The 12,003-nt window shown below is 33.5% G+C and overlaps 1 protein-coding gene across 1 annotated transcript; it reads left to right on the top strand.

The window, feature by feature from the left end:
- The first annotated feature begins 2,316 nt into the window (after window positions 1–2,316).
- Window positions 2,317–11,645, top strand: LOC131626268 (uncharacterized). The gene is made up of 21 exons (XM_058897100.1): window positions 2,317–2,457; window positions 2,576–2,843; window positions 2,941–3,031; window positions 3,112–3,239; window positions 3,319–3,391; window positions 3,490–3,637; window positions 3,743–3,900; window positions 3,994–4,114; window positions 4,224–4,451; window positions 4,538–4,594; window positions 4,711–4,810; window positions 4,976–4,989; window positions 5,980–6,586; window positions 6,674–6,760; window positions 6,875–7,316; window positions 7,401–8,374; window positions 8,487–9,707; window positions 9,785–9,943; window positions 10,102–10,792; window positions 10,892–10,959; window positions 11,068–11,645. Exons 1-21 carry the CDS (start codon window positions 2,317–2,319, stop codon window positions 11,643–11,645), a joined length of 6,354 nt encoding a protein of 2,117 aa, XP_058753083.1.
- The last annotated feature ends 358 nt before the right edge of the window (window positions 11,646–12,003 follow it).

Genomic DNA, 12,003 nt, shown 5'->3' with positions numbered 1-12,003 from the left:
CAAGGCATACAACATGTCACCCTTTTATAGTCCAATATTTTATTCCTTGATCCTCGAGTATACTCAATAACAACAAATAAGCCCAACATCTCATATCGACTTATTTGAGCACGTCCATACATTTTACAGTCATACTCTATCAAGGGGCCCTCATTTATTACTCCCATATATGTAGGAGGGATAAATCTCATCTAGGTCACTCATGTCCCGTAGCATGATTTGTAAAGTACCCATCAACCATCTTTATGTTCATCCTGTTACAAACAACATATTATTGGCAATAAAGTACCCAACTTCACATCTAGGGTCTATAGTGGTTTTAGGTCGAAGGATGGTATACAACACCATCACTAGAATAACGTATGACACTTACATAACAAACTATGTAGTATTTTCATGGTGCGTCAATCCAGTATAAATATTACTTATAATATTTTTACCTACGAGAATACTTGATATCTCATATCCATGACCCATGAGACATGGTCACCAATCTACTCACATAATAGTCTATATGCATTATAGTTGTCTTATTTGACAATAAAGCTTTACTATGGATACTTTAAGAATAATATCTTAATGTTTAATGAAGTCTCATGATTAAGTCACATTTAATGTATCATCAAACTGACTAACTATTCTAAGGACTTTATTAGGTCATATATAAGTAACAATAATTACAATGCCTAATAAGTGTGTGTGTGTCTATATATATATATATATATATATATATATATATATATATATATATATATATATATATATATATATATATATATATATATATATATATATATATATATATATATATATATATATATATACACTATACTAAGAAAAGTAATGCCTTTGTTAATTACATCCTAATCCCATATTAATCCATAGATAACTTTCATTTTAAGGAGAAAACTGTCAGTACAATTAAATTGAATCTGTCATTAATGTATTAAGTATTTTCATTAATTATTTTTGATGTTTTTACGTATTTTGTGCTGCAGACACAATCATCACATAAGTTGCTGCCTCCAATCAGGGCCGGCCTTGGGCCAGGGCAACCAGGCCCACAGCCCAGGGCCTCAAAAATCTTGGGGCCTCAAAATAATTGTTTATGGGCTTGATAAAAAACATTAAGTTTGGGATATATAATTTGTAACGAAAACAGTATTTGTATTATAGCTACAGCCCAGCGAAAAATGATTGTTATTAGCAATCAAAAGGGGGTGTGTTCAAGTCTTAGTTGTGGCAGATATTTTTTCCTTTTTCTTCGAAGAAGAACAAATTGATGCATCATACATTACATACTTTTATTGTTCAAGTCTTAACTGTGGCAAATATTTTTTCCTTTTTCTTCAAAGAAGAACCGTAAATTGATGCATTATACATTACATACTTTTATTGTTATTATTTTTGTTTTATTTTTAAAAAGTAATCCTTCCTTTTTTTTCAAAAAAATATAACCTTTAAGATAATATTTTTTTCCTTTTTCTTCAAAGTAGAACCGTAAATTGATGCATCATACATACTTTTATCGTTATTATTTTTGTTTTATTTTCAAAAAGTAATCCTTCCTTTTTTTCCTTTCAAAAAAATATAACCGTATTAATGTAGGTAGATAAATATTAATCTCAGTAATTTAAAATTCACATCTTTCTCTAAAACAAAAGGGTAAAGTGGTGATTTTTTCCTCTCTTTTTCTCTGAAACAAAAGAGAAAAATAAAATTAAAAAATTAAAATTCAAGATTGATTATTCAATTTTTTCCTTTTTTAATTGGTAATTTTTTTTTATTGTTTACTAATCAATTTGTATAAATTCTTCAAATTGAAGTTTGTTTACTTCGATGGTGTTTGTTATAGTTTAAATAAATGATGTTATTTTTTTAAAAGGTATTTTGATAATATTTATTGGAATATGACTTTTTTTTTGTTGGTGATGATATTTACAGTTTAAATAAATGATGTTATTTTTTAAAAATAGATATATATATATATATATATATATATATATATATATATATATATATATATATATTATTTATTAGGGTCCATTTTTATTATTCGCCCTGGACCTCTGAAAAGTCAGGACCGGCCCTGCCTCCAATACTCAACCATTTGGTCCAATATCCCATGCGCCAATTTTGATCCTTTCCAACTTCTGAAATCAATTTTTAACAACTTCCAATGAATCCTTCCAACTATTGCCCCTTCGGTTTCTTATACTTCCTCTATATCAATGTCATCCGTAGAAACCCTCCCCAAACATATTTCTTGCTCCATCTTCAACCCTAAAAATTACGAATTTTTTTCTTTCAGCTTCAATGTCTCGCAGAACCGATTTCATACGTGATGTTGATGATTCTAAAGAAACATGGCGCCTTGCTGTTCGTATCAACGATCTCTGGACTGTCGTAAATAGTAAAGGTGTCGAGCATCTTGAGATAGTGTTGATTGATTCAAAGGTTGAATCTTTATTTTATGGTTCTTTGTGATATTATGGGTTTCTTTTTCATCTTCTGTATATTTTATTTTCGATAGCAGCTTATATAATATTGTTCTGTTTGTTGTTTTTTTATTTAGGGAGATCGTATTCAAGCGTTGGCCCGTGGTGACCATACTTCAAAGTGGAAGCAGCTGCTGAAAGAGGATATGACCTGCGTCATAAATAATGGAAATGTTTATGAAAATGATTTCCAGTGGAAGTTGTGCGATCATCCAAAAAAATTTGTTTTCTTGAGCGGTACAACTGTTAAACCAGTTGACCTTAACAACATTCCATCTGAGAAATATTTCTTTAAAGATTTCTCCGATATACTCGCGGGAGGATGTAAGATGGACAGACTTCAAGGTATGCCAAAGATATTTTGTTTGAATACATATTATGAATTGCTTAATACATATTAAATCTCTGTAATAATTTATTGTTAAATTCTTTTCATATTCAGATATCATAGGTGTGGTTGATGAGATTGAAAACTGCCAATCCAAGATTGGAGGAAAAAAGATTGTCATTTCTTTTAAACTGAAAGATTTGAGGTATATTTCGATAATACTTTCATGCAGTATTCTTATTTTGCTGTCCTTTTGACATTTTGATGGCTATTTATATTTTGTAGTGGGAACATTGTAACTTGCACGTTGTGGGACACTTACGGAACCAGGTTTTTAAATTACTATAATGACGAATCAAACTGTGGAGCAATAGTCATTGTTCTAACTCATGCAATCATTAAGGATTCTCAGGGTAAATAGAGTAATCTTTTTATAACCAGAAATTCATGAATGGAATTTTAATAACCTTATTCACTTTTACTTTTTTGCAGTCTCTAATGGCCGGAGTGGCTCAAAACTGTTTATCAATGACGATATTGCTGTTATCAATGAATTCATGTCTAAGTATATATTAATATTGTATTTTGTGTTTTTTATAGTAATTGTGGTGTTAAATAAGAATACTACAACGTTTGCTTCATGGTAATTGTGTTATTTTGTAGGCTGTCTGAATCTCAGAGGAATGAAAAACCATTGCAATCCACTCAGACGATGTCTTCTTGGTCTGGGTCAACCCAATACACATCTATTGATAAGTTTGTTTATAATGCCAAATGTATGTCGCTAGCTGAAGTGGCAAAGTTAAAACAGGTATAAGTCTGAGACCTTTTTTACATCGTACTGGTACATGGATTTTTATTTCTCCGAATCCATAAACTCCACATATGTCTTAATGAATAAAATTTTTGTTAGCAGGAAACTGTCTGTGTAACTGTGGCTACTACTTTGAAATTTGCTGTTTCCAAATATGGATGGTTCTACTATGGATGCACCGGCTGCACTTTGAAGGCTCCAAATCCAGATAATCCGTTTAAATGTGGATGTGGTGAAAATGGTGTGAAACCTGTACCAAGGTGCTCTAAAGTTGATGTTTAAGTTTTTCTTCCTTATTTTCATTTTTATATCCTAACTACTTATGAAATATATTTTTTTAAATCAAATTTTAGGTACAAGGTTGAGATTCATGTAATTGATGGAGAATCCAAGTTCCGCTTTGTATTTTGGGATACCGATTGTTTTAATATCATTGGAAAAACAGCCGACGATATGCGCAAATCCATGATAGAGGTTTTTAATTATGAATAAAAAATTCCCTTATAGAACTATAATAGAAGTTTTCATATTTTAATTTCGAATCTAATTCCGGCATAATCCATTTTCCATGCTTCCTTTACAGAATAGTGAAGATGATCCTATGGTCTATCCAGACGAACTTGATGTACTTTTGAAAAAGAGAATTGCTTTTAGAGTTAAAGTGCAGCCAAACTTCAATCAAGGATCCGTTCAGAAGCTTTTAACAGATGCATCTTCTGTTGATCAGATTTTAGAAAACTACATCAAACAGCAAGATGAGCAAACTAAAGACATTGTAGTCAATGAACCAAAAACACCAACAGATACCTTGGTAGTCACTGATATATTTTATCTACGTTTTTCCATAACTGTTCGGCTATTAATGAAATTAATTCCTAATTTCTCCATTTTTTTCAGACTTTCAACATTAGTGGTAAGGATCCAAGAAAGGAATATACCGTTGATTTTTCCGCTGTAAGTACATATCAAACTCCTCAATCATTTAGCTAAACATTGCATTCTTATAGTTTAATACATTAATTATTTAACACGTTGTTAATTAAATATAATACATTTTTATTATCCTGTAGCATTCACTTTCGGCATGTGGAGAAAATGAACCCGAAATTAACAGTATAGTCACCCCAACAAAGGCGAAGTCATCAAGTGCGCCATACGGTGATAATGAATGTGAGTTTGTCGGAGCTACACAGTACTCGGGTACCAAGCCCCTAAAAAAAGTGAAGATAGAAGCAACCAACTGATACGTCGATGATTTATATAGCACTTTCTTTAAGCATGATGTTCATTTTCAATTTTATGTTTTAAATTTTTGTTTAATATTTGGATATTCAGATTTTATTGTAAAAGTATGTTCCTTTTAAACCTGGTATTCCCTAAGACCACCCCATTTTGGATAATATATGCTTATCAAGGGTTTATTATATTGCTTCTATTATTTTCAACACCGTGATTATTTGCAAATGTTGTCTAATATATACCGCCTGAAAAAATAATCAAAGCACGTTGGACAATATGTTTATTAACACATGCATGTATCAAAAATAATAGGAGATTTTTAGTGCCTTCTTAATATAGTTTAATTCTGTTACAAGATTATTGTCATGAATTTATTTTATAAGCTCAAATAACAATTTTTGCATAAATGTTTTTGGGTTTAGAATAAAAAGTCCCATATATAAAAATACACTAACAAGTCGCTTTTATAAAAATACAGTAACATGTCGCATATATAAAAACACACTATCAAACACTTTTATGCAACAAATAATTTTTTGAGGAGCTACCTTTATACGTAACTTTTCGTATTAATTTATATGTAAATTTGCCCTAAAAGCGCGATCAAAGGATAATTATTAATATGTAGTGTATGTTTTGTGCTATACGCAACTTTTGGTAGACCCATGTAACTAAAATGTCAAATAATATATATATTTAAGAGAATAAGGTATTATACATCTTAATACAATAATGTGTTCACCTTCTTCATAACTATTGGTATTCCTTTGTTTTCTAATGTAGCAAAATAAATTAAATAGCTGGCAGTGATGTCATTTAGGGTTAATTTTAATAACTGCACGCTATAATAATAGTGTTACGTATTAATAATGACATTTAGTTTTTCCATGCTTGCTATTCATTGATGATGTGTCTATTTTGTTAAAGCATTCTCTTCCCCTTAATCATTTCGTTAACATTAAATGAATCTTGATTAACAACATGTCATCTATATATTACACTTAGAATACTGCAGATGCTCATAAACATATTGAATAGAGTTTGGTAATCCATCAATGGATTTTAATATGGACGATGAGAATTTAATTTTTTTACGTCAGATCAACAAAATGAAAGCTGCTAAGGCAAGGTTTAATAGAATGAATGTCCTCAGGCAGAAGAAGGCAAAGCGGTTGAAGAGAGCAAACAAAGAGAATGAGTGTTTCTTCTCTCCATCTTCCGTCCAACAATCTTCGTCGTTCCGAACACCTTTATCAACCATAACTATGAATACCATCAACATTTCATCATCATATTCACCTAACCACTTTCAACCATCTTCTTCAAGTCCCCAACCTTCAAACACATTAGGTCTGAATTTAACAAACAAAGATAATTACTTTTTCTTCTCTCCAATTTCCGTCGAACAATCTTCGTCCTTCCGAACACCGTTATCAACCATAACAATGAATACCATCAACATTTCGGAGTCATCTTCACCTAACACATGTCAACCATCTTCTTCAAGAACTCAACCTTCAACTGTTGAGATTTTAAAATCTCGGAGACCCAACATATATCGTTCGAACGGATTGGGTTTGAATTTGACAAAAAAAATTAACAGCACCGTTAGTGGTTCAAATGATCATCCTGATGTTTCTACATCTCCTGTCCAGGACACGGACAATAACAATTTATTTTCGGATTCAGATGACAATAGTACAGAAAGTATATGAATATTAAGTACTTCTATCATTCATAACCCCTTATCAGATTGTAATTACCAAATAACCTGCAATTTTTTTTATGCTTCAGGTTTTGAAACGGACTCCGATATTGAATACCTGGATGAAGGTTATAACATCTCTACAGACTTGCATTCTGCAACGACTTCTTCAAATGGTAATGCTTTCCCCTGTGCATGTTAAATTGATTATTACATATCTGCGTCATTATACTATGTAGTTGAATGTAATACTACAATAAAAAAATTAAACTCAAATACTTTTTTTATAGGATACTACGATGTAGGAGACGCTAATGTTGTATGTCAACAGTGCGGTGCGCAAATGTGGTATCTTGAAAGAAAGGAAAAGAATCGAAATAGATCTATTCCTAAATTTTCATTGTGTTGTCGAAATGGCAAGATTCAACTTCCATTTCTCAAGATGCCACCTAAATATTTGCAACATCTCCTATTTGACAGTGATACGGTTTGGTCTCGCAATTTCCAGCAAAACATACGAATGTATAACATGATGTTTGCATTCACATCTCCTGGTACTAAGATGGATAACCGTTTTAACAACGGAGGCGGTCCTCCTACTTTCCGTATACAAGGGCAGGCCTGTCATAGAATTGGTAGTATGTTACCCATGCCGGGACAGACTCCAAAATTTGCCCAGCTCTATATTTACGACACTGAACATGAAATACAACACAGGATTAATGGGATGAGGTATTTATTTGCCAATTATTTTTTGTTACGTTCATTTTTGTTTGTTGAGACTTTTTCATAATTTTTTTAATTTATGTTATGTAGAACAAAAACTGGCGTTGACATTGATATTGTTACAAAAGTTTCTCAAATGTTGTACGAACACAACGTACATGCTCAGTCTTTCCAAATGGCAAGAGATATTTTGTCTCAACGAAGTGTAACAGATTTGAAACTGAGACTTATTTCAGACAGAAATACTGATGGACGTATTTATAATCAGCCAACTGTTTCCGAGGTTGCCGCTTTGATAGTTGGTGATGTCGATACAGCTGAAAAAAGAGATATCATAATGCACAAACAGTCGGGCGCTCTTCAAAGAATTCATGAGTATCATACTTCTTATCTTGGATATCAATATCCATTGCTTTTTCCATATGGTGAGGATGGATATACGCCAAATGTGAAACATCGGGATCACGGTCGCGTTGTACGTTCCACCACACCGAACAGTCGTGATGAATTGGAATATGACGATGTTCCATGGGAAGAAGCTATGAAGAGAAACAGGCTAACAATAAGAGAATGGATGGCATTCCGAATACAATCAAGACATAACGAGGCACCGACATTGTTAAGAGCTCGAAGGCTATTCCAACAATTTTTAGTTGATGGTTATACAATGTTGGAATCGGAGAGACTTAGATGGCTTCGTAAAAATCAATCCAAATTAAGGGTTGGAAAATATCACAATTTGAATGAGTTAAACTCAAACAGGGTGACACAAGGCTCAAGCACCGGAAAAAGAGTAATTTTGCCGTCTTCATATGTTGGCAGTCGTAGATATATGGATCAACTATATTTTGACAGAATGGCAATTTGCAGCTATGTTGGTTTTCCTGACCTATTTATTACATTTACATGTAATCCAAACTGGCCGGAGATACAACGTTATGTCAGAAAATCAAACTTGAAACCGGCCGATCGTCCAGACATTATTTGTCGAGTATTTAAAATGAAGTTTGATGAGTTACTGTCCGATCTCACCAAGAAATCTGTCATGGGCAAGGTCCTTGCCTGTAAGTACATTTGCTTTCCTTTATTCTTCCAAACTTAAATTTTTCCTTTTATATGGGTTGACTTATTTAGATGCTGCAATTTAATATTAAATATATGACATTTCATTAACAGATATGTATACCATTGAATTTCAAAAGAGGGGTTTGCCACATGCTCACATAATAATTTTTCTTCATCCAACCAGCAAGTATCCAAACGCAGATGATATTGATAAGATAATTTCAGCTGAAATACCTGACGAGAATTCTGATCATGAGCTCTATAACTTGGTAAAGTCACATATGATACACGGTCCATGCGGAAGACTTAACCGAAATGCACCGTGTACAAGGGATGGGAAATGTTCCAAGTATTTTCCAAAGGAATTCCGTCCTCAAACAATAGTCGATCAAGATGGCTTCCCTGTTTATCGAAGAAGAGACAATGGTCACACTGTGTTAAAGAATGGAATTCGGTTTGATAACCGTCACGTTGTACCATACAATTCAGGATTGTTAAAGAAGTTTCGAGGTCACATAAATATGGAGTGGTGCAATCAAAGTTCTTCGATAAAGTATTTGTTTAAATACATTAACAAAGGTTACGACAGAATCACTGCTGCCGTTGTTAGGAATGATGAGGTGAGCCAAAATGCCCAGAAAAATATCAACGAGATTAAACAATATCTTGATTGCAGATATGTTTCTCCTTGTGAAGCATGTTGGAGAATATTCTCTTTTCCCATACATGGAAGAAAACCCGCGGTTGAGAGGTTATTTTTTCACTGTGAAGGAGAGAATTCTGTGTTTTACAGAGACATGGATCGCTTAGATACCGTGTTGGAAAAGCCAAGTGTCACGGAATCAATGTTTACTGCTTGGTTTGAGGCAAACAAAAAATATCCTGAAGCCAAGGAGTTAACATATAACAAGTTTGTTGGAAAGTTTGTTTATGTAAAGAAAACAAGGGAATGGAAACCGCGGAAAAAGGGTTATACAATTGGTAGATTGGTATGGGTTCCTCCAAGCTCGGGTGAGTTGTACTATCTCAGAATGATGTTAACGCATGTAAAAGGTCCACAGAGTTACGAAGACATAAAAATAGTTAATAACAAAAGATGTAATTCTTTCCGCGATGCTTGCTTTGCTATGGGATTTATTGGTGACGATAGGGAGTACATCGCTGCCATTGAAGAGGCAAGTCACTGGGGATCTGGGCATTATTTGAGGTTACTTTTTGTTCATATGCTGCTATCAAGCAGCTTGAATAGACCAACACATGTTTGGAAAAAAACATGGCAATTATTATCGGACGGCATATTATATGAACAACGTAGAATTGCAAACAATAGAGGTTAGTATTGATCAATACTATATAAAAAGAATATATAGTGCATGCAACCCATAACGGTATTGAATTATTTTTTGCAGAGTTGATTTTGTCAAATGAAGAATTGGTCAATTTGACATTGGTAGAAGTTGAAAAATTACTTCAAAAGAACAGGAAGAGTTTATCCGATTTTGTTGGAATGCCACAGCCAAATGGATATGTTGTTCAGCAATTAGGCAACAGGTTGATTTATGATGAACGTAACTACGACATCATAGAACAAAGTCAAGAATACAATACATGATATCAACATCTCACAGGTATTTGTGCATTTTGTTTTTTGGGTTTTATCTGTTACCATTTTTCGTATCTCATTTGTTGAAAACCGTAACATATAATTTATTACGATTATAATTAGATGAACAAAGAACTGTTTTTAACACTATTATCGGGGCTGTCAATAACGAAAGAGGAGGTGTCTTTTTTCTGTACGGATATGGCGGCACGGGAAAGACGTACATTTGGAGGACATTGGCGTCTTGCATACGTTCGAGAAAACATATTTGCTTGACTGTTGCTTCATCTGGTATAGCTTATCTTTTGCTACCAGGAGGTAGAACAGCCCATTCAATGTTCAAAATTCCAATCCCAACATTGGAGGAATCCATATGTGACATCCCAAAGAATACTGATCGAGCCGAGTTGCTTCGGTCAGCCAAATTAATTATATGGGACGAAGCTCCAATGGCTAACAAGTATTGTTTTGAAGCACTGGATAAAACCCTTAAGGACCTTATGTCCGACACAAAGCCTTCCAAGTCTATTTTTGGTGGTAAAGTTGTTGTTCTTGGCGGTGATTTTCGTCAGATCCTTCCTGTTATTCCAAGGGACAGCCGTTCTGACATCATTCACGCGAGCATCAACTCTTCATACATATGGGATCACTGCAAGGTTCTCAGACTAACAAAAAACATGCGTTTGTTGCAATCCACCACACCTTCAAGTTCAAAAGAATTAGAAGAGTTTTCAAATTGGATTTTAGATGTTGGAGATGGAAAACTGGCTGAACCGAATGATGGATATGCAGATATTGACATACCAAAGGACATGTTGATATCCAATTTTGATGAACCGATAAAGGCAATTATAGATTCAACCTACCCTAACTTTCTGCAGAATTACAAAGATCCATAATACCTTCAATGTAGAGCAATATTGGCCGGAACTTTAGAGACAGTTGATGTCGTAAATCGTTATGCGCTAGATATGATTCCAGGTAATTATAATATACGTTGTTGGGAAATGTTTATCAATTAATAAAACTACTGATAAATTATATTTTTAGATTCTGATACAATCTTTTGCCTTGGTTGAAATTATGTAGGAGATGAAAAGATTTTTTTGAGCTCCGACTCAGTTGATCAAATGGACACTGATGCTTGCGATTCTTTTGATGCTTTGACAACGGAATTTTTGAACACCCTGACGGCATCCGGTCTTCCACAACACAGCATTAGACTTAAAGTTGGGACCCTTATAATGCTCTTGAGAAACATCGATCAATCCGAAGGGTTATGCAACGGTACAAGACTCATTGTTACAAGATTGGCCGACCATGTTATAGAGGCAAGGATTATCTCCGGTAAAAATATCGGAACTTCATTTTACATTCCAAGAATGGATATCTCTCCAACACAATCACCCTGGCCTTTTAAATTAACAAGAAGGCAATTTCCAATCATTGTGTCCTACGCAATGACGATTAACAAGTCGCAAGGTCAGTCGTTAGACTATGTTGGGTTGTATCTGCCAAGGAATGTCTTCAGCCACGGTCAATTGTATGTTGCAATATCAAGAGTGAAAAGCAAAAACGGTCTCAAGATACTAATCCACAACAAAGACAATGAAGCGGCAGACACTACCACCAACGTGGTATTCAAAGAAGTCTTTGAAAATGTCTAATTATAATCCATTTAGTTAGTATCATTTTGTAATGCAGTGTTGTTCAAATTGTCATGTGGATGATTGTTGTAGTGTTGGTATTAAATTACAAATACTGAACCTGTTAAATGCATCAGCTGAGTTTTTTGAATACATGCTAAACCACAACCACACGATTCCTTTCTTATTTTAATAAAATTTCACATCTATTTTAAAGTTACACAATTCAAAAAAGGGTTAACAACTAATATAATCTGAGAATCCAAAACAGAAGCCTACATATATCACACACACCAAGAGAAATTCTAAAACAGACAGAACGACTTAAAGTTAACAACTTTCTAATTCTTTTAAAATTAATACTATAGTTATATTATAT

The sequence above is a fragment of the Vicia villosa genome, unplaced genomic scaffold (assembly GCF_029867415.1).
Source record: "Vicia villosa cultivar HV-30 ecotype Madison, WI unplaced genomic scaffold, Vvil1.0 ctg.000279F_1_1_3, whole genome shotgun sequence".
Classification (NCBI taxonomy): Eukaryota; Viridiplantae; Streptophyta; class Magnoliopsida; order Fabales; family Fabaceae; genus Vicia; species Vicia villosa.
The sequence above is the reverse complement of the archived record's forward strand: the minus strand, read 5'-3'. Positions and strand labels throughout refer to the sequence as shown.